At 45.5% G+C, this 24063-nt stretch overlaps 1 protein-coding gene across 1 annotated transcript in view; it reads left to right on the top strand.

The window, feature by feature from the left end:
* Positions 1-24063, top strand: part of LOC126284011 (glutathione hydrolase 1 proenzyme-like) — a 197345-nt gene that overhangs the window by 76476 nt on the left and 96806 nt on the right. The window contains exon 2 of the mRNA XM_049982558.1: positions 5860-6034. Within this exon, the coding sequence (XP_049838515.1) occupies positions 5860-6034 (175 nt within the window). The remainder of the gene's footprint in view (positions 1-5859; positions 6035-24063) is intronic.

Raw genomic sequence — 24063 nt, 5'->3', positions numbered from 1 at the left:
GTGGAACGGCTTGCCATACCATTTCCACCTGGCGCCTCAGTTGGACCAGCGTTCGTGCTGGACGTGCAGACCGCGTGAGACGACGCTTCATCCACTCCCAAACATGCTCAATGGGGGACAGATTCGAAGATCTTGCTGGCCAGGGTAGTTGACTTACACCTTCTAGAGCACGTTGGGTGGCACGGGATACATGCGGACGTGCATTGTCCTGTTGGAACAGCAAGTTCCCTTGCCGGTCTAGGATTGGTAGAACGATGGGTTCGATGACGGTTTAGATGTACCGTGCACTATTCAGTGTCCCCTCGACGATCACCAGAGGTGTACGGCCAGTGTAGGAGATCGCTCCCCACACCATGATGCCGGGTGTTGGCCCTGTGTGCCTTGGTCGTATGCAGTCCTGATTGTGGCGCTCACCTGCACGGCGCCAAACACGCATACGACCATCATTGGCACCAAGGCAGAAGCGACTCTCATCGCTGAAGACGACACGTCTCCATTCGTCCCTCCATTCACGTCTGTCGCGACACCACTGGAGGCGGGCTGCACGATGTTGGGGCGTGTGCGGAAGACGGCCTAACGGTGTGCGGGACCCTAGCCCAGCTTCATGGAGACGGTTGCGAATGGTCCTCGCCGATATCCCAGGAGCAACAGTGTCCCTAATTTGCTGGGAAATGGCGGTGCGGTCCCTTACGGCACTGCGTAGGATCCTACGGTCTTGGCGTGCATCCGTGCGTCGCTGCGGTCCGGTCCCAGGTCGACGGGCACGTGCACCTTCCGCCGACCACTGGCGACAACATCGATGTACTGTGGAGACCTCACGCCCCACGTGTTGAGCAATTCGGCGGTACGTCCACCAGGCCTCCCGCATGCCCGCTATACGCCCTCGCTCAAAGTCCGTCAACTGCACATACGGTTCACGTCCACGCTGTCGCGGCATGCTACCAGTGTTAAAGACTGCGATGGAGCTCCGTATGCCACGGCAAACTGTCTGACACTGACGGCGGCGGTGCACAAATGCTGCGCAGCTAGCGCCATTCGACGGCCAACACCGCGGTTCCTGGTGTGTCCGCTGTGCCGTGCGTGTGATCATTGCTTGTACAGCCCTCTCGCAGTGTCCGGTGCAAGTATGGTGGGTCTGACACACCGGTGTCAATGTGTTCTTTTTTCCATTTCCAGGAGTGTATTTATGTTCAAGCACGAATTTCTCGTTGTGTTTTCGTGTTTTTTGTGCAACTCCTGCACGTTCAGCATATGAGATAAGGCGGCAGTAATGGCATATGTGAAAAAGTAACTCGAAACACTTAGCTCTGAAGAGGTGCACGTGAAAGAACTATGAAAGGTCTCTGTTGGATTCCTTTCATGTTAATTTCTTAAATCTGTTGCCCTCTGTGGCATAAATAGTTTCTGACTATCTGGGAGGAGACTGAGCAGTGAAACGTGTTACTCTTACACATAAACAAGAACGATATGTTACACTACACTTCAAAACACAGTTTAGATGTAATTCATGTCACACAGTCTCATACGGAACCTACATCCGCTTTCAGTTATATACTGTATATGATAAGATACTGTCATCTCCCTTCCCTTCTGTGTGAGAGGATGAATGAGCAAACGTATTTCTAGTTGCATGCTTGAGGGTAGCAGACAAGCTTGTCTGCTAGAGAACAGTAGGACCAACGTCGGAACAGGTAGCTACGCTTTCTAGAAGCAGAGAGGTTTCTATCCTTAGTATGGTCCTGTCCGTCCCCAACCAATGTAAATACACAACAAAAACAGATCATGCATATTAAGAAATTATACAAAATTATGGTCCACTAACAAAAAAAAAATTAGTTTAATTTACAAAAATATTTTACAAGATTAATAATAGATTAATGGTGGTTTGTTATTTCTCCTGCAGCTACATAATGGCAATATATAACTTAATTAAGCTACATTGAGGCAGGATATTGTTCCAAAGCCATGCTGCATTTGTTTACTAACTGACATATTAGTAGTAGTTACGTAACCTAACAAGTATTAACTCACACAGCAATCTACAAACGACACCAAAATAGATTAGATCTGCATGGACTGAATAAGTCGAGTTTTCCCGAAGAGGGATGTTCATGTGGATAGTTACTAAAACTGGTAACACCACACATGGACTTTGGACTTCAAAGCGAAGTTCCCTTTCCCAGGTGGTGCTGATGAAGGAGTATCTATATCTACTCCTTCTTGTCTTCTTTCATTCTGTTCTTAAATTATACTATAAATTTATGATTTCCTACTTCCAAATTTCTGTATATTTCTTTAAAAAATTAGTGTATTTGTTGTAAATAAATAAAAGATAACGCCAAAGTGCACACAAAAGAAGTCCGCGCAGCCCCACCTCCACAGGGTGCGACATGGGCAACAATGTTCGTAGCTTCCACTGCTTAGCGCAATCTTGTTGCGCGGTGGTGGCCATGGGTACAGGCCAAGAGATCTGTGTGGAGCGCTAGGCCTGCATTAAGTAATAAAATGGCAGGCCCTCGTAGTTACAATGGAGCTTGGGAAAAAAATGCAGCCATTATAGCTTAGGCAGTTGTAGCATACCACAACACAAACACATGCATTTGGAGTAGTGCCTTCATTGAGGACCATTGACGGCAAATGAATGGCATCGGCTCGATGTTGTAATAAGGAAGAAACATCACATTCCCTCTGGATGTTTCACTTTCTTCGTTGCGCTGTATGTAAACTGTCGAAAAAATAATAATTAATGTAGCGTAATGAAATTTTAGGAATACATTTGCCTACGTAACATACACTCCTGGAAATTGAAATAAGAACACCGTGAATTCATTGTCCCAGGAAGGGGAAACTTTATTGACACATTCCTGGGGTCAGATACATCACATGATCACACTGACAGAACCACAGGCACATAGACACAGGCAACAGAGCATGCACAATGTCGGCACTAGTACAGTGTATATCCACCTTTCGCAGCAATGCAGGCTGCTATTTTCCCATGGAGACGATCGTAGAGATGCTGGATGTAGTCCTTTGGAACGGCTTGCCATGCCAATTCCACCTGGCGTCTCAGTTGGACCAGCGTTCGTGCTGGATGTGCAGACCGCGTGAGACGACGCTTCATCCAGTCCCAAACACGCTCAATGGGGGACAGATCCAGAGATCTTGCTGACCAGGGTAGTTGACTTACACTTTCTAGAGCACGTTGGGTGGCACGGGTTACATGCGGACGTGCATTGTCCTGTTGGAACAGCAAGTTCCCTTGCCGGTCTAGGAATGGTAGAACGATGGGTTCGATGACGGTTTGGATGTACCGTGCACTATTCAGTGTCCCCTCGACGATCACCAGAGGTGTACGGCCAGTGTAGGAGATCGCTCCCAACACCACGATGCCGGGTGTTGGCCCTGTGTGCCTCGGTCGTATGCAGTCCTGATTGTGGCGCTCACCTGCACGGCGCCAAACACGCATACGACCATCATTGGCACCAAGGCAGAAGCGACTCTCATCGCTGAAGACGACACGTCTCCATTCGTCCCTCCATTCACGCCTGTCGCGACACCACTGGAGGCGGGCTGCACGATGTTGGGGCGTGAGCGGAAGACGGCCTAACGGTGTGCGGGACCGTAGCCCAGCTTCATGGAGACGGTTGCGAATGGTCCTCGCCGATACCCCAGGAGCAACAGTGTCCCTAATTTGCTGGGAAGTGGCGGTGCGGTCCCCTACGGCACTGCGTAGGATCCTACGGTCTTGGCGTGCATCCGTGCGTCGCTGCGGTCCGGTCCCAGGTCGACGGGCACGTGCACCTTCTGCCGACCACTGGCGACAACATCGATGTACTGTGGAGACCTCACGCCCCACGTGTTAAGCAATTCGGCGGTACGTCCACCCGGCCTCCCGCATGCCCACTATACGCCCTCGCTCAAAGTCCGTCAACTGCACATACGGTTCACGTCCACGCTGTCGCGGCATGCTACCAGTGTTAAAGACTGCTATGGAGCTCCGTATGCCACGGCAAACTGGCTGACACTGACGGCGGCGGTGCACAAATGCTGCGCAGCTAGCGCCATTCGACGGCCAACACCGCGGTTCCTGGTGTGTCCGCTGTGCCGTGCGTGTGATCATTTGCTTGTACAGCCCTCTCGCAGTGTCCGGAGCAAGTATGGTGGGTCTGACACACTGGTGTCAATGTGTTCTTTTTTCCATTTCCAGGAGTGTATTTAATTGATCAACTTTGCAAGACGACAGGTTAATGAAAGAGCGTGATAAGCCATTGCAAACGTGAAAAGCTGGTCCATTAACTATCAGTTTAAATGCCAAAATGCTTTATACGAGCATGTAAATGTGCTCGCATTGTATTGTACAGATGCCGGAAGACACTTTGTGGAAACGAGTTCCGTGCCTGTTGCACTTTTTCGGTCAATGCAGGGACGCTTAATTCTGTTTGTGTGTGTCGCTGGAATTTTCGTCTGATGACGTGCCATATGTGCTCGACTGGAGAAAGACCTAGTGGTCGAGCAGGCCAAGACACCATGTAGAGCATATTGGTTACAACAGCGGCGTGTGAGCGAGCGTTATCTTGCTGGAATCTACATGAACGGTAGCGCAGTAAGTCAAATTCGTGAGATAACCACCAGAGTATTCTTGCTGTCATACAAAATCACACCCCAGACCATAACTCCATGTTACTGGTCCAGCGTTTTCAGCATTCAGGCAGGTTAGTTGCAGGCTCTGAAATGGCCTCCTCCTAACCAACACACGGCCATCACTGTCACTGAGGCAGAACCAGCTTTCAGTAGAAAAAAACAACAGACCTTCACCCTGACCTCCAATAAGCTCTGAGGCTTGACACTACTGAAGTCCCAAATGATCGTGGTTTTGGGTGACACTCGGATATTTCAGATACTCACAGTGGCAAGAGAAATCTGTTTTTGCAGCCGTCGTACATCACATTTATTGACGCTGTGTACTTCATGACATTGAGGTGTAATGCTTCTTAGTGTAATCAGTTTGCTTGGAAGGTGCACCCACTCTACTTCCATTAGCATCACCTTTTTATTCTTCTAAACATTCTCCATCTCACCAACCTGTCTTCAAGACAAAATTTCCACCCTTTCCCCTGCAAGCGTTAGTTTGCATGTGCTAGGGACTTACAGGAAGGAGGGAATTCTGAAACGAACTAAGTGGACCAACTGTTGAATCTTATATATAAATGTGCGACCTCCTCCCTGTGTTTCCTACTCTTGCTGTAAATAATATAGAAGTTCTCAGTCAATCAACCTGGGTAGGACAGAGAGGAAGTTGAGTGCAGATGGATGAGCGATAGGCTTGGCCCTAAGTATAGATGTGTGCTTGAGAGAGTGGAACACCCAAGGGGGGGGGGGGGGGGGGGGAGGCTATTCATGGTTTAGAGTGGTTCCTCAGATACGGGGCAGGCCCAGGGACCAATTAATTTTAACGGGGGGTGGGTTGAGACAGAGGAAAATCCCTTGTCTGTCCTGAAAACGGCTCTGCATCCTCCTCCTCCCCCCCTCCAAACTACTTAGTTTTGAGTTTTGTCGTTCAGTTTAGGGTCATTGAAAGTCACCTTACTTGTGGCTATCTGTCAGAATTTATGCGTCATTATACAAGTGATAGAAACTGTCTTTCGAATTCCCTGCCATTAAGAGTAAGAAGTCAGCACAGCTTCATGCTTATAGAATGGATCGTGCAAAAAGGACTTGGAGTGAGCACTATGAGACGTTGTGGGTGGCTACTGCAGGAGTCGCAGAGCTTTTTACCACTATGTTCCTACAGTATTCCCTTAAGCTAATGTATGGAAATGTCAGTGATCCTGCCTGATGTTAAATGTCTTTTTCCAGGCGGGAGAGAGAAAGAGGAGGAGAGGATCGCTCTTCTGGATGCAGAACCGGGACCCAGCTTCACATATGCACAAGGCCCCTCCAACTTCCCGGCGCTAGGCGAGAGCTCCAAAGCAACTTACGGGACTATCGAGAGAGGTGAATCGGAAGGAGAGAAGAAGTCAGGTGCAAGCACGTGAGTATCTTAACTAGTTTTTGTTGTTGCAGTAGTGGTGGTGCTAAGTTCCTGTCGGACCAAACTGCTGAGGTCGTTAGTCCCTGGGCTTACACACTACTTAATGTAACTTAAACTAACTTACGCTAAGGACAACACACACACCCATGCCCGAGGGAGGACTCGAACCTCCGACAGGGGACGCCGCGCGAACCGTGGCAAGGCGCCTGAGACCGAACGGCTACCCCGCGCGCCCGTTGTTGCAGTGGTTTTAAGGTTGTTTTAATACAGCCGTCCAGACTAGTCTAGTCTATTCTGTGCGTAACTGTGTGTAACTACTTCAGCCTACATCCATTTCAACTTCTTTGCTATATTGAAGCTTTGGTTACCCTCTTAGAACTCTCAACAAAAAAAAAGTTCAAATGTGTGTGAAATCTTATGGGACTTAACAGATAAGGTCATCAGTCCGTAAGCTTACACACTACTTAACCTGAATTATCCTAAGGACAAACACACACACCCATGGAACCTCCGCTAGGACCAGCCACACAGTCCATGACTGCAGCGCGTGAGACCACTCTGCTAATACCGCTCGTCTGGAACTCTCTCCCTCCACAATTCGCTCTATTACTACAATACAAGGTGTTTTCTCTTCCTGGTACAAGAGTTGCGGAATTAGAAAAGCGATTGTACTGCTAATATTTCACGTAATCAAATTAGTGCAGTGAGATTGCAAACCACACATGAATCCCCTCCATGCCCCCTGGGACCATCTGATATCGTTCCACACCTCGAGTGACATTTTTATCAATACGCGAATGATACTGTTGTACAAACACACACACACACACACACACACACACACACACACACATATATATATATATATATATAGTGCAGTATATATATATAAGAAAATAATTTGTAATTTTTTAGTAATACAGCATTGATTAACCATCTTTTATAAAAGAGTGTTGATTCAGAATTTTTGTTTACGGTGAAAACTGGATTTTTATGTGCAATATATAATTAGAAATAAGAAGAAGCGCAGAATCAGTGAAAAAAGGAACATATAGAAAACACTGACAAAAGGAATGGAGGACATGTTTAAGTCATCATGGAACAGCCTCCGTGGCACTAGAAGGAGCTGCAGAGGGTTAAAGCTGTCGGGGAACACACAGATTGGAATGCATCCGACATAAAACTGCAACTGCCACTCTGAGTGAAGCGGCTACCGCTGCAGAGAAATACGCGGCGGGCAGCACCAGGCAAGTCAGAAGACTGATGACAAAAAAAGCATTTTTTGTGAAGGAACTAATGGTTGGCAATGAATACTTATTTTGTATTTATTTATTTGACATAAGTCATGTGGAAGATCCGGGACTCAATCACAAACATTTTGGTTACCCTAGATTCAGAAAGGAATCAAACTGGCTGTTTGTGGAACTGTTTAAAATTAAACAAGCACATAATGTTGTGCTGCAATTTGTAAACTGTGCCTGTTTATGATATAAAAGGTAAATTAAAACCATTGTCTGTAGCAGTCACTGCTATCTTTTGGCACGAAGGGTTTTATGGGCAGGTCAGTTGTTTACTTTACAATTACTGAGTTACATACAACAAAAGAAATTGTAAATTAATACACTGGTTCACTTGGAGACAAGTGTGTAACCACTCTAAACTCGTCGTGGAAGTAAATAAAAGAGACTGACACAGATATTTTTTAAAATTTATTTTAACAAGAACTTGTGACGATTGTGTTGAAGCTCTTGCCAAAAGGCAAATAAAACTTTTATACTTTCTCGTTAAAAGTTGACATTAAAATATAATACAACAGTTTGGGTTTCTGTAAGTGTGTAAGTCTGTGGAGGAGGGGACAGGTGGATAAAAGGATGTGAGCATGCTTATTGTGATTATTTAGAAACTAGTTACTTAAACCAAGAAGCACAGGCTTTACTACGTGTCCGCCAGTTCTCTGGCTGACTCCTTTCAAAGGGCCTGCCGACTCGGCGATTTATCATTCCGTGATAATACTACTTACATTGATCGGTATCCGACATCTGTCGGAATTGGTGGGGTCAGGAGGACAATATTTAAAGCAATAGCGGATCTCCGTAGCCCCGCGCGACGAGCTCTCGGGAGGACTGATGTACTGTGCAGGATCGCACAGCCATGTGACGGAAATTTTCTCTTCCTAAAAAAAAAAAAAAAAAAAAAAAAAAAAAAAAAAAGTATCCACACAGATTGTGTGACGACATCTGGAGGGCCGTGATCAACATGGCGAACGTTGTTGGGGCTTCTCTTGAGGTAGCATCAGAGAGAGGCGCACTGACAGCGGTGCAATCAACGACATTACTGGACATAGGAACGGCTCCATGTAGTTTTCTAGAGAACTCCAGTGCACAACATCACGTTGGACATATACGTGTACGGAAGAACCAGGGAGAATGAAGCCTGACAAATTCCTATCGTCAACATCAAGGTGGCTCAGCATCTAGCATAATGATATGGGATGCCATTGGGTAAATAAAACGATCAGTTGTCATAGCCCGTAATTTGGACAGCAACCAATACCACTCTGACGTGTTAAGCCCGTGACTATGCCTTATCTTTGAGATCGCCATGTCATTGCCTTTCAGTAACATAGTCCAAGACCACACGTTACCTGTGCCAGCGTAGGTGCTTCGAGGGTGTTGGGCCGTAATCCTGGTCAACACCTTCCCTAGGTTGCTCATCCACTGATAGCATCTGGTCAACGGGTGTGGAGAGACTGACACGCCACCATTGGGCAGCTACTATGATGAATGAACGTTAGGCCAGAGTTAAGGACAGCATCTATTGTACAAGCTCAGTTCAGCTCTCTGCTCATCCCTTTTAGACCCCTTCTTTTGCCTCGGGTGGCAGCTCCCTGTGCTTAATATAGTCCAAAGTCAGCTACAAATTTTATCACGCGTTCTTCCTCCTATGCTTTGTCTGCATAAGAAGCAAATTTCGTTATTTGTTGTTTTTCCTGCTGTTGCAACATTAATGGCCAGCAGAGTTTGCGAAATGCCAGAAGTTGAGGTAGTGAGAGCTGTACCCAATATTTACTTCTGGACCGAAGTTTCCCTCTGGTACAGACCCAGCCTTAAGAAACACTACATTAATCTGTGTTCAATGGATTACTACAACGTTAGTTAATTTAATTTTGGGAAGAAGAAGAAGAAAGTTCAGATGACGATTTTCAGGGATCTTAAAGATCAGTTCTGTTTTATAAACAAAGAATTTTTGTTTAGTGTGGTTTTGCAATCTAATAATAAAAATGGTAAAAATGTTATTTTTCAAAAAACTGCTTAAAAATTAAGGTATGTTTTGTACTTACTAGCATTTTGTAGTCCATAAAACACGGCATCTAAAAACGTGTGAGAATTAGTATTTTGTCATAAACAATTTAATAATTAGTTCAGATCAGTGAATCACATTAATGGGAAATGAAGTGTTTAGTTGGCATTGTAGGTAAAAAAACGGCTCCTGTTCGAATGCACTACACTATGCCACCTACTGTGTTTTTTGGTAGATTTTACTCCACGAAACAGTGATTGTGGACTGAAAAACCTATCGGCTGCAGTACATGTAAAAAAGTGATCAGCTGCTACCGCTAAATCGGAAACACGCTACAGTGAGAGTAAACAGAAAAACTACCGAATTCCATGAATTTACCACAGGCCGTTGCCATTGTGTGGACTCGGTGCTCAGCGTTGTGACGGCTGCGAATCTGCGACAATGGCCGCGTGCACTCGGTCACGAACCTCGGACTCTGCCGTCGCCAGCGGCTCTCCTCCTTGTCTTACCGACACCGACTCTTCCCAAAAGCTCCTGTCACTGTGCACCTTGCACTCCAGAATTGCTTCTAGTGGACACTGTGGAAAATATATATCAACCAACAGTAGGCGGCAATATATCTCCACGCCAGTCGCATGAATAAAATATCCCCAGTTTCTCTCCCTCCTGCAGACGGGCAGAAGTCGCTCTCCAAATAGTTACTTCTCACCAAAAAGTTAGATGTGCCTCGTTACGTCTTCAGGCGTCACCGTCTGTTTTCCAACCAAAATGCTCGCTTATTGCGCACGCGCAAAATCACTAAACGTGAGAAGCAAACAGAAAACAGAAAAATTTGGTGTCTACTTGGGCGACACAAGCTACATCTATATAGATACTCTGCAAATCACATTTAAGTGCCTGCGCAAAGAGCGAACACTATATTTTTTTCCGGATGAGATGGTTCAAATGGCTCTGAGCACTATGAGAGTTAACTCCTGAGGTCATCAGTCCCCTAGAACTTAGAACTACTTAATCCTAAGTAACCTAAGGACATCACACACACCCATGCCCGAGGCAGGATTCGAACCTGCGACCGTGGCGGTCACACGATTCCAAACTGAAGCGCTTAGAACCGCACAGCCACACCGACCGGCCCGGACGAGCTGTTATTTCCCTTATTCTATCATGGTGATCGTTTCTCCCTACGTACGTCGGTGTCAACAAAATATTTTCACATTCGGAGAAGATACCCCTCAACGAAAAATGTCTGTGCTTTAATGATGTCCACCCCAAATCCTGTGTCATTAGTGACACTCTGTCCCCTATTTCGCGATAATAGAAAACGTGTTGCCCTTCTTTGAACTTTCTCGATGTACTCCGTCAATCATATGTGGTAAGTATCCCACAGAGCACAGCAGTATTCTAAAAGGAGACGGATAAGTGTAATGTAGGCAGTCTCCTTAGTAGATCTGTTACATTTTCTAAGTGTCCTGCCAATAAAACGCAGTCCTGGTTAGCCTTCCCCACAATATTTTCTATGTGTTCCCACTAATTTACGTTGTTCGTAATTGCAAGACCTAGGTATTTAGTTGAATTTACGGATTTTAGATTAGACTGATCTATCGTGTAACCGAAGTTTAACGGATTCCTTTTAGCACTCGTGTAGATGACCTCACGTTTATCCATATTTGAGGTCAGTTGCCAATTTTTGCATCATAAAAATATCTTTTCTAAATCGTCTTGCCATTTTTTTATCTTCTGATGACTTTATTTGTTGATAAACGACGGCGTCATCTACAAACAACGTGAGAGGGCTTCTCAGATTGTCTCCCAAATCGTTTATATAGATAAGGAACAGCAAAGGGCCTATAACACTGCCTGATGGAACGCCAGAAATCATTTCTGTTGTACTCGATGACTTCCCGTCAGTTACTACGAACTGTGACCTCTGTGACAGAAAGTCACGAATGCCGGCCGGTGTGGCCGTGCGGTTTTAGGCGCTACGGTCGCAGGTTCGAATCTTGCCTCGGGCATGGATGTGTCTGATGCCCCTAGGTTAATTAGGTTTAATTAGGTGTAAGTTCTAGGGGACTGATGACCACAGATGTTAAGTCCCATAGTGCTCAGAGCCATTTGAACCATTTTCGAAATAACGAATCCAGTCACATAACTGTGACGATATTCCATAAGCACGCAATTTCACAAAAAGCCGCTTGTGTGGTACAGTGTCAAAAGCCTTCCGGAAATCTAGAAGTACGGAATAAATCTGAAATCCATTGTCAATAGCACTCAACACTTCATGCGAGTAAGGAGCTATTTGTGTTTCACAAGAAGTATGTTTACTAAATCCATGTTGATTGTGCGTCAATAGACCATTTTCTTCGAGATAATTCATAATGTTCCAAAATCCTGCTGTATATCGACGTTAATGGTACGATGTCAGCCACCCCGCTGTGCGCGACCAGCTTTTTCTTGGAAACTAAACTTCCACAATGGCTTTGTAAGGTAGCAGTATTTTGCACTTTACTGTAATATAATAATTGTTGCAAAGGCGAGTTAGATATCGGTTATTATGTTATTTATCAGGCAATCAGCCTGTTGAAATTAATATAGGGAGTATTAGATGGCATAAGAGGCGTATTAACTTTAAGAAATTCGCATGTTGCATGAATTCGGGGTTCAGGTGATATTTTCACGGAGTTTGGCTGGAGCGGACGAGCGGCGCTGCGCAAAGGTAGGGCAGAGGGTTGCGGTAGTTTACAACCGACCATTACGAGTCGGCATGTGAAAGCGTCCCGCTGGGGGAGACGTGCCGCCGGAGCACAACAGATGCAGGCCTTCGAGGGACGGCGCCTCGTTGGCGCTGGACGTTACGCCGACGCCGCTATGTCGAGATGAGCTGGCGCCTAAGGAAGAATTCCCACGAATCTTAACTTTTTTTGGGGGATTTCTAAGAAACGCGGTTAAGCTGGTGCAATGGCCTTTTCCAGCGCGAGGGCGAACAGAGGGACACGACTGGTGGGTTCAATTTTGAACGGAGTTTCGGTTTGTTCCAGAGCATTCTAGGCGCAGTAAGGCGCGGAATGTTTTGATTGGCTGGTAGACGCCAGGAAATAATAGTGGGAGCGAACTGTGCTGGTCTAGAGCCACGGGATTTGTCAGCTCGAAAAACAGGCGGGGGGGGGGGGGGGGGGTGCTGATTTTTGCAGAGGGAAGCTTTTGGAGCTGTTATCAAGGGGGGAAGCGTCTTAGCTCCTGTAGCGAGCGGACGTCGTGGTATCGGCTCTGCTGTAGGAGAGTAAGTTCTTTTCAGTGTGCTGTGCAGGACTTTGAATAAGTCTGCCAGCTGCAACTGGAACTAGGATTCAGTTAGGGCAACTGTCGTGCTTTACTGTTAGAGACAGGATGATTCCGCCAATTATGGTTGCGAATACTGTCTCACAGAAAGCAGACAGGAGCAGAGCTATTCCCTTGAGCCACACTTTATTAAAGACGGTACTGGATTCCACCTTCGGGCTGGCTGGTGAGTCCCGTCTTCACGAGTGCGAGACGATTGGAAAGAAAGCAGGATTAACTTTTGAATAGCAGCTTACGAACAGGAAGCCTGTTCGCGAAAATAAATTCAGTTTTGTTACAATTGAGGCTCCACGACGATGCAGACGCCATCGGCAGCTTACTGACCTGTCCACGACGCTGCATTTGGTAACGTGATGCTCAGCTTCGGCATTTAATCCGATATTACGCACGCCTGTGATTACCAGAGCTCAGTTTTCCAGACACGCTCTTATTGAGAATTTGGTGATTGAAGTATGTTTATCCGACGTGTTTTATGCCATCTGACAAGGGGAGAGAGTAGAAAATAACAAGTACAGATTCGTTATCCGACCTTAAGAATTAGTGTTGGAATTTAAAGGCCATTGCCATTACCAGCTTGATTTTATCACTTATAAGTATATGTCATTGTTCAGTTTGATGTTACGAAGATTATTGTTCAATAAATGTGTTCAATGCTATCCTTGTTTGTTTAGTAGTGATCAGTTCCCTGAACACTAGTTATTAAATATTAATCAAATTTAGTAAAGGGGCAGTTTTAATTAACAGGTTGGGTCTCGTAACAGGCCTGCAGGCACAGCCAACGACCCGATCCAGTAGGGAAAGTGAACAAGTAAAAGCATTCTTGTTAAAACCCCCCGACATTTGGCGGACCCGCCTGGACCCCTCATCATCAGTTATTGAAATAAACCCCTTCCAGCTGAAGCTAGACGTCCGTCCATTCAGCCCGCATTTACCTAGAGAGTCTTCCGTAATAAAACGTTTTAGAAGGGACCTCCCTGGCGTTGGTAACGACCTCTGTTGCTTGCTAAGGACATTGGCCGGCTATCGAACAATGGAGCCACCGGCTTCTACAGCTGCCGCCAGTCCCATTCGACCATGCTATTGTCTCTCTCTCTCTCTCTCTCTCTCTCTCTCTCTCTCTCTCTCTCTCTCCCCTTGCGTGAGGTTCGCTTTGAGTGAAAGTGCCGCACTGTGCTCACCTACTGTAGGGACTACCCGTCCTTATGGGAATATCTGCCTGGCCATTGCACACAGAGCACTGAAGTAAGTAGAGGTGCCTTTCCTGTGACGAAGGAACGTCGCCACTTCGATACCTACCGCGTCTAGCTCAGCATCAGTCGCCGGCCGCGGTGGCCGTGAGGTTTAGGCGCTGCAGTCCGGAACCGTGGGACTGCTACGGTCGCAGGTTCGAATCCTGCCTCGGGCATGGATGTTTGTGATGTCCTTAGGTTAGTTAGGTTTAAGTAGTTCTAAGTTCTAGGGGACTGATGACCTAAGATGTTAAGTCCCATAGTGCTCAGAGCCATTTGAACCATTTTTGAGCATCAGTCGCGCTGCCGTTTGCCTGCGTCTGCTTGTTTACTCAGTACCTCGTCTCGCTTTTCTATCGGGTTTGCTTTAAATATGTTAGTTTGCAAGTTATCGCCGACAGAAATACGCAGAACTATACTTTGTTTATGTTCAGACAGGACCAAAGATGTCCAGCAATACTCGACAACACATAGTTGACACACATTGCTTGGCACTGTACAGTCACAATGTGGTCATAGTGCGATACTACTGCGTATTCTTAGCGTCTGCTGAAACGATAGTCAACGCTAAAATATACATTAAAGTATGCTCATATGAATAAGTGTTGGTAAGTGACGTATTTCAATTCTTTCCCGAAGAAAACCGGAAAGGTTTCCATCATTTAAAAAAATGTAAAAATATGACATCTCTCGTTGAGAGGGGGAACACTGAAAGCACTGTTATCTCCTACACTGCGCGAGCGTACAACAAGTTTTATTTTCCTGTTGTTCATTTCAGTAGACGTGAGTTAAAAGAATGTACGCTTGTTTATTTTCTGCGCTTACACAAACTACAGCTCAGGAAACGTGTTAACATTTTGGCTGAGCACAGTTACGTTGCTCGTGCGTCGTTACCGAGTGAGGTGGTGCAGTGCTTAGCACACTGGACTTGCATTAGGGAGGGCGTCAGTTCAAACCCGCATCCGGCCATTCTGATTTAGGTTTTCCGTGATTTCCCTAACTCACTTCAGGCCGGAATGGTTATGTGAAAGGGTACGGCCGACTTCCTTCCCCATCATTCCCCAATCCCATGGGACTGATGACCTCGCTTTTTGATCCCCTTCCCCGAATCAACCAACCAACCGTGCGTCATTCGAAACAGCCAGCAGCAGACCATATCAAAAGTTCGCAGTGCGTCCAGCTAAAACGGCAATTGTAAAGTGAACAGGTTATAATAAATGAGCGAATAAATTCAATAATACAGGTAACATTGCTTTCTGAAACCAGGCAGCATTAACTTTAAAAATATACCGTCAGCGTCATGAGCTGATGACGCCCATTGTCTTTTCATATCACTGAAGTGTTTCTCTCACTTACAGCTTCGGTTTGTATGAGCAGTATACGAACAAGAGAAATTTGAGGCAGCTTCAGATTCCGCATAGCAAGCCATAGCATGCGGCAATAGTCGCGCACGTGGTGCATAGCTGCCAACCTTGTCACAGAAAATATCCGACATTCTCACGTATTTTCTCGATTCTGGAAAGAGACATGACCCTACTTCCACTATTAAAAACAATTGCGAAATGTTAGCTACATTTCGTACACTGTAACTTATTTTCTAAACACACCACACATAAATTGGCCAACGATTACATTTCTCCCTGCAGAACTTCTCAAAATATGGATGGTATTATACGTTACTTCAAAGTATGACATAACGGAAAGAAAACAAGTTTATCAAGCTGCAATGTGTGGCTATAAGATGCGGAAAAATAATATTTTTTTAACGAATAGCTTCAATAAAACAGAATGAGAAAGACGACGTAGTGGAGAACACGTGCGAATCCCAAAACTGTTTTTTTTAACCCAAAAACTAAAAGTTTTACAGAAAAACTAAATACAAAAACGGATGTAGCTTTGGTTCATATGCGTAAAAAGACAAATCGGATGACATGAAATTTCACTCTCAGTGTACCATTCTACACGAGTTTTGTCTTTGTCGATTAGCACCTCAGTGGTCGTGAGTACTCAGATGGGGGGCCGCGGAGTAGCCGCGCGGTCTTGGGCGCCTTGTCACGGTTGGCTCGGCTCCCCCCCCCCCCCCCCCCCCCCGCCCCTGTCGGAGGTTAGAGTTCTCCAGCGGGAATGGGTGTGTGTGTGTGTGTGTTGTCCATACCGTAAGTTAGTTTAAGTTAGATTAAGTAGTATGTAAGCTTAGGTTACGATGACGTAAGCAGTTTGGTGCCATAAGAACTTACCAGAAATTTACAACATTTTTCTTTTTTTGGTGCCTCATGGTAACATGCTTCCATCTGCACACAGGGTGTTTCAGAAGTGATAGTCAAAAATTCACACGTGGAAAGAACAGAACGAAAGTAACTAAAAAGCTCCAACAAACATGGATCCACAAATCAATCATTGTCGAGATACAACATATTTTCTGTTGCGGTTCATCAGTGTTTAGGAAAAAATGGCATCTCTAGACGTTAAATTAGGTTCAAAGATGGCTCTGAGCACTATGGGACTTAACGCCTGAGGTCATCAGTCCCCTATAACTTAGAACTACTTAAACCTAACTAACTTAAGGACATCACATACATCCGTTCCCGAGCCAGGATTCGAACCTGAGATCGTAACAGTCACGCGGCTCCAGACTGTAGCGCCTAGAACCGATCGGCCACTCCGGCCGCCGTTAAATTAGGTGCAGTCCATGCGTCTGAATGTAATATGGTACTCATCTCTGAAATGAGATGCGAATTCGCTCAGACAGTCCTGGGATATTCTGTAAATGCTGGAACGCTGCTTCAATCCGCAAGAGTAATTTCTTAAGAGAGTTGACCTCGGTGGTGTGGACCAGCCTTTTGATATAGCGCCACACGCAGGAATCCATGGTAAGTAAATCCGCAGATCTTGGAGGTCACGGGCCCTCCCTGCCTATCCAATGTTGACCATACGTCCGAGTTAGAGGCCGGCGCAATCGTAAATGAAAATGTGCTGGAGCACCGTTATGTATGAACCACATGTTCAGGCGTTGGTTCAGGGGACATCATCATGGGCATCTGGAAGTACACGGCAGGTGCTGCTGTCGAATTGGTCTATGCGGCAGAAAGTGTGGTCCAATTACGCGGTCGCTTGAGTCGTCTTGCCCAGAAGTTCAGCGAATAACGCTGCTGATGTGACACTTGTGTTGCATTAGGACTGACGTCGGCCCAAAGGTGGCAGTTTGTGGGGCGACGAGTAAGTTACTTTACTGGTTTAAAGTTTTGATGCTGTCTTTAATCACGTGAGTCTGGCAACTAATTTGGTGGTCAGCCAGAAAGCGAAGGGAAACATACTGATCTTAGTTTCCAGTCTGCACGGCCACATTCCGGTCCAGCCCACTGAAAGAAAAGTGTCTACTTCCCATTTCTTTGCGAGATCAGAACTATGACTTCAGTAAATGTTTCAAGTTCTAATCAAGATTTAATGTAATTAAAGTTTCTCACTAACGACACTTAAATTGCGTTATGTTCAATTGAAAGTAAGTCTTTCTAATCTAGCAGGACCTTTAGCAGTTCAGAGGCGACCTCTACGGTAACTTCCTACCAGATCGATTTCCGACCTGACTAAATGTTCAAAAATTAATGCTCGCCGTAAAAGTGGAAATAAATTCACCACTTGCCACGCGGAATTGAATTTCGCACGGACGGCACACTGGGTTATTTTACAGAGTTCTAAACGATCCAGGACGGTGTACAGTCCTCGCGAGTTCACTATCCGTTTTCACTGCCAAATACGCGCTTGCCACAGCTCGGCTCTGACGTCATCCGAGGCAGAGCGCGACCAGGCGTTCAACTGGCGTGGACCTCACAGTGTCTGAGACCGAAGTGAACCTTCCTACTGCTTCAGGGGATGTTTTTGTAAGGTGCCGGGGCGGACTGCCGAGAAAACATCTTTTATCTGTATCTATCTGCATACGGCAGCAGTCTACAAACGGCCGCTATCTCGGGCACATAATCTTTAATAATATAGTTACCAATTACTTCAGAAACTTCTTAATTTTTGCTGGTATGCAGATAAGCAGTTTGAAAGCACGTAGAAAGTTTCAGCTCGCTAGAATGAAAACTTTGCTTAATAGAATGTATTTAGTGGAACTTACGGTAGATTGTTACCTCTGAACCATACCTTTGCTAAGACTTATATCAGTTGCTATTTATGTTACAAGTCTTAAACTCGGTGTAGCTCTATTATTTGATGTATTTAATCATCTGGTTCAACCAAAATCCTCTATCATTACAATTTCAAGTACTTAATCTACAACACTTACGTACATTTTAGTTACAAAATTAGTTTTTATTTAATTCCTCAAAAACTATAAGAGGTAGATTAACGTGGACTCTCTGTTATTATTTTTGGGGTCTACTGAAGCATAAAACAGATTTTCAAGTTTCTAAGTCCAGTATTTAACGTCTCTGATTTTTCCGAAGAACGTGGATTCTACATCTACATCTACATCTACATCTACATCCATACTCCGCAAGCCACCTGACGGTGTGTGGCGGAGGGTACCCTGAGTACCTCTATCGGTTCTCCCTTCTATTCCAGTCTCGTATTGTACGTGGAAAGAAGGATTGTCGGTATGCTTCTGTGTGGGCTCTAATCTCTCTGATTTTATCCTCATGGTCTCTTCGCGAGATATACGCAGGAGGGAGCAATATACTGCTTGACTCTTCGGTGAAGGTATGTTCTCGAAACTTTAACAAAAGCCCGTACCGAGCTACTGAGCGTCTCTCCTGCAGAGTCTTCCACTGGAGTTTATCTATCATATCCGTAACGCTTTCGCAATTACTAAATGATCCTGTAACGAAGCGCGCTGCTCTCCGTTGGATCTTCTCTATCTCTTCTATCAACCCTACCTGGTGCGGATCCCACACTGCTGAGCAGTAATCAAGCATTGGGCGAACAGCAGTTTTCTAACTCGGTTGTTGTACCACGGTGGCTCTTTCCCATCTCTTACGATCTTGCTTGGCACATACTCATCTAACGCATATTGTACCATGGTTTTGAACTTTGTCCACTGATCCTCAACACTATCTGCACTTGAGACAAAACTTTTGTGTTGAGCCGTCAGGTACTCTGTAATCTGCTTTTTGTCACTTTTGCTAAACAGAAAAATCTTCCTACCTTTTTTAATATTTCTATTTACGGCTGAAATCATCGATGCAGTAACCGCTTTATGATAGCTGATTCCCTGTTCTGCATTAACTGATTCAAATAGTTCGGGTCTGTTTGTCACCAGAAGGTCTAATATGTTATCGCCACGAGTCGGTTTTCTGTTTAACTGCTCAAGGTAGTTTTCAGATAAAGCACTTAAAAATATTTCACTGGATTCTTTGTCCCTGCCACCCGTTATGAACATTTGAGTCTCCCAGTCTATATCCGGCAAATTAAAATCTCCACCCAGAACTATAATATGGTGGGGAAATCTACTCGAAATATTTTCCAAATTATTCTTCAGCTGCTGAGCCCGGGGGCCTATAGAGACATCCAATTACCATGTCTGAACCTGCTTTAACCGTGACCTTCACCCAAATCGTTTCACAATTCGAATCTCCGTCAATTTCCTTCGATACTATTGCTATAAACACGCCTCCCCCTTCACTGTCCAGCCTATCTCTGCGGTATAGATTCCAATCAGAGTTTAGGATTTCATTACTGTTTACGTCTGGTTTCAGCCAACTTTCTGTTCCTAGTACTATATGGGCGTTGTGACCGTTTATTAATGAGAGCAGTTCTTGGACCTTTCTGTAGACGCTCCTGCAGTTTACTATTAGCACATTAATATTGTTATTCCCTGTTGCATTGTGCCTACTCCTACCTTTCCGGGTCTCAGGAGGCGTCTTGTCGGGCCTAGGGAGGGAATTCTCTAATCTAAAAAACCCTCATGTGCACTCCACACGTACTCCGCTACCCTCGTAGCCGCTTCCGGCGTCTAGTGCACGCCTGACCTATTCAGGGGGACCCTACATTTCTCCACCCGATAGCGGAGGTCGAGAAATTTGCACCCCAGTTCTCCGCAGAATCGTCTGAGCCTCTGGTTTAAGCCTTCCACTCGGCTCCAAACCAGAGGACCGCGATCGGTTCTGGGAACGATACTACAAATAGTTAGCTCTGGTTCCAACCCGCGAGCGAGGCTTTCCGCCTTCACCAACTCCGCCAACCGCCTGTACGAACTGAGGATGACCTCTGAACCCAGACGGCAGGAGTCATTGGTGCCGACATGAGCAACAATTTGCAGTCGGGTGCACCCAGTGCTCTCTATCGCCGCCGGTAGGGCCTCCTCCACATCTCGGATGAGACCCCCCGGCAAGCAGACAGAGTGAACACTGTCTGCTTGCCGGGGGGTCTGGCGTTAATTTTTGTTTTATGGTTTTGGAAACCAGCATCGCTTATTTATAATTTCTAACTGCACCTTCTGACCAAATTCTGGCTTCCTAGCGTCATTATTTTGCGCGTCTGATTTTTCTCTTAAAACGGCATTTTTCCGTAAACTATTAAGTTTAGAATATCAAGACTTGGTATTTGGAACATTATTACACTAAATTATAATTTAACAAAGTTTTAACATAAATTTTGTTTTTAATTTCATACTAAATTGTGGTGCAATACTTGTGCGCTTCGTGCAGGCGCGTTAAGACGACGTGGCGCTACTAGCAGTGAACTGGGGTAAGTCCCGGCGCACTCGCTCACCTCTGTGTCTCACACACGATACAGCGCTTCGTCTGCTTCACGTTATGGTAGTTAAAAATACCATCATGGGTAAATCCAGCCTCATCCGTGAACAGAATACTGCTTACAAATAGAGGATTCAGAATACACTGTTGTTGTACACACTTGCAGAAATTCTCTCCGGGAGGCAATTCTGCATTTTGAGGCCTTGCACTCGCTGGAGATGATATGAACAGAGTACTTGCCGATGTAAAATCTTCCACACACTTCTATGACTCAGAACACGCTCTTGAGCAGCAGTCGTCCTTGTTGAAGGACTCAGACATTCGTGTACAATGCTTAACATCCTCACCTCAATATAGGGTGTTATGGATATGGGCCGACCTCTCCGTACATGGCGTGCGGAACTACCAGTTTTTCTAAGGCGCTGATGTAATGGTCGCATAAGCAAAACAGATGGTCGGTCCCAAATTTTGAGACACCAACGTAAATACCGCTGTATCCAGGGGCGTTTACAGTTGGTTCCAAACTCAAATTAATGTGATATCTACATCTACATCCATACTCAGCAAGCCACCTGGCGCTGTATGGCGGAGGGTACCCTGAGTATCTCTATCGGTTCTCCCTCCTATTCCAGTCTCGTATTGTTCGTGGAAAGAAAGATTGTCGGTATGCCCCTGTGTGGGCTCTAATCTCTCTGATTTTATCCTCATGGTCTCTTCGCGAGATATACGTAGGAAGGAGCAATATACTGCTTGACTCCTCGGTGAAGGTGAAGGTAAGTTCTCGAAACTTCAAAAAAAGCCCATACCGAGCTACTGAGCGTCTCTCTTGCAGAGTCTTCCACTGGAGTTTATCTATCATATCCGTAACGCTTTCGCGTTCACTGAATGATACTGTAACGAAGCGCGCTACTCTCTGTTGGATGTTCTCTGTCTCTTCTATCAATCCTGTGTGGGAGCAGTAATCAAGCAGTGGGCAAACAAGCGTACTGTAACCCACTTCCTTTGTTTTCGGATTGCATTTCCTTAGGATTCTTCCTATGATTCTGGATTTTGCTTTCCTGACGATTAACTTTATATGGTCATTCCATTTTAAATCACTCGTAATGCGTACTCCCAGATAGTTTATGGAATTAACTGCTTCCAGTTGCTGACCTGATATATTGTAGCTAAATGATAAAGGATCTTTCTTTCTATGTATTCGCAGCACGTTACACTTGTCTACATTGAGATTCAATTGCCATTCCCTGCACCATGCATCAATTCGTTGCAGATCCTGCTGCATTTCAGTACAATTTTCCACTGTCACAATCTCTCGATATACCACAGCATCATCCGCAAAAAGCCTCAGTGAACTTCCAATGTTTTCCACAAGGTCATTTATGTATATTGTGAACAGCAACGGTCCTACGACACTCCCCTGCGGCACACCTGAAATCACTCTTACTTCAGAACACTTCTCTCCATTGAGAATGACATGCTGCGTTCTGTTATCTAGGAAACCTTCAATCCAATCATACAATTGGTCTGATAGTCCATATGCTCTTACTTTGTTCATTAAACGTCTGTGCGGAACTGTATCAAATGCCTTGTGGAAGTCAAGAAACACAGTATTTACCTGGGAACCCGTGTCTATGGCCCTCTGAGTCTTGTGGACGAATAGCGCGAGCTGGGTTTCACACGACCGTCTTTTTCGAAACCCATGCTGATCCCTACCGAGTAGATTTCTAGTCTCCAGAAAAGTCATTATACTTGAACATAATATGTGTTCCAAAATTCTACAACTGATCAACATTAGAGATATAGGTTCGATGTCCCTTCTTGAAAACGGGGATGACCTGTGCCCTTTTCCAATCTTTTGGAATGCTATGCTCTTCTAGAGACCTACGGTACACTGCTGCAAGCAAGGGGGCAAGTTCCTTCACGTACTCTGTGTAAAACTGAACTGGTATGCCATCAGGTCCAGCGGCCTTTCCTCTTTTGAGCGATTTTAATGGTTTTTCTATCCCTCTGTCATCTATTTCGATATCTACCATTTTGTCACCTGTGCGATAATCTAGAGAAGGAACTACAGTGCAGTCTTTCTCTGTGAAACAGCTTTAGAAAAAGACATTTAGTATTTCGGCCTTTAGTCTGTCATCCTCTGTTTCAGTACCATTTTGGTTACAGAGTGTCTGTACATTTTGTTTTGGTCCACCTACCGCTTTGACATAAGACCAAAATTTCTTAGGATTTTCTGCCAAGTCAGTACAAAACCTTTCCTTTCAAATTCACTGAAGGCCTCTTGCGTAGCCCTCCCTACACTACTTTTGCTTCATATAAGTTTTGTTTGTCTGCAAGGCTTTGGCTATGTTTATGTTTGCTGTGAAGTTCCCTTTGCTTCCGCAGCAGTTTTCTAACTCGGTTGTTGTACCACGGTGGCTCTTTTCCATCTCTTACGATCTTGCTTGGCACATACTCATCTAACGCATATTGTACGATGGTTTTGAACTTTGTCCACTGGACTGGTTGCTAGGTACGGTCGAGGCTGTCGCATGTGAAATGCAGTGAAGTGTACTGTTGTGGAGGAAATATGGGTCTCGCAAGAGCTGTAGCGATGACTGCTGTCTGCGCCGCTCGGTGCTGACAAATAACTCTCGTTCTATCTCGATTGACCTTCGCCAATCCAACTCTCCCTATGCCTTGATGAAGTCAAGGACTCCTATTCGCCCCTAGTCTAACTATTGGCGTGGTACAGCGGTCAGATAACCAGTCCACTGTGATACCACTCAAAAATTCGCTCGCAGTCGTTTAACTATAACTCTGTCCGTTCACACTGCTCAATAGTGTGTCGGCCAACACAGTGAACAACGCTTAATCGCAAGGACTCAATATAGAGTCGCACTCTGATTCACTCTCGACAGAGGTACTCTCCAAGTGAAGTACTGAGAAGAGACTTGTTCCTCGCTCTTTGAGTACACGTACGAGCGCGCACGCTCTCGTTACGTGTTCTCGCTCCAAGAGCTACAACAGAATGGCCCCTCTCCATGCCAGACGTGAAGGCGTATATCTTTTGGTGTCTTCTCTTACTACTTCAGCTCAAGGCGTCAGGAATATCGTCCGCCAATCAGCATTGCTCTTCCAAAACGAGAGAATTACATGTCGTTTAAGGCGACCAATCCAGAAATCTGTAGCATCGGCGTTTGGCGTTTGCTGTCTCCCTGTGAAAACCTTTGAAACTGCATGCTGTGTTTGTAAAGAATGTGTAGGCTGAGCGTTCTCACACAGTGTAGCGGAATTTGCTTTTAAACCTAACCTGGGGTCGTTCCTCCTTTCCCTCCGGCAAATGCTGTCTGCTCTACGGGCGGTCGCCGGCCGATGTAGATAGGTTGACTCCTCCTCTGAAGGGACCGGCCTCCTGGCGTGCGGTTTGCCTCTCCCGAACTAAAAGCTTTTGTGACCGCCATGTCTTGAATGTGTGTGTGTACGCTAGCCT

Source organism: Schistocerca gregaria, chromosome 1 (assembly GCF_023897955.1).
Source record: "Schistocerca gregaria isolate iqSchGreg1 chromosome 1, iqSchGreg1.2, whole genome shotgun sequence".
Classification (NCBI taxonomy): domain Eukaryota; kingdom Metazoa; phylum Arthropoda; class Insecta; order Orthoptera; family Acrididae; genus Schistocerca; species Schistocerca gregaria.
Note: the sequence above shows the minus strand (reverse complement) of the source record. Positions and strands in the feature narration are given on the sequence as shown.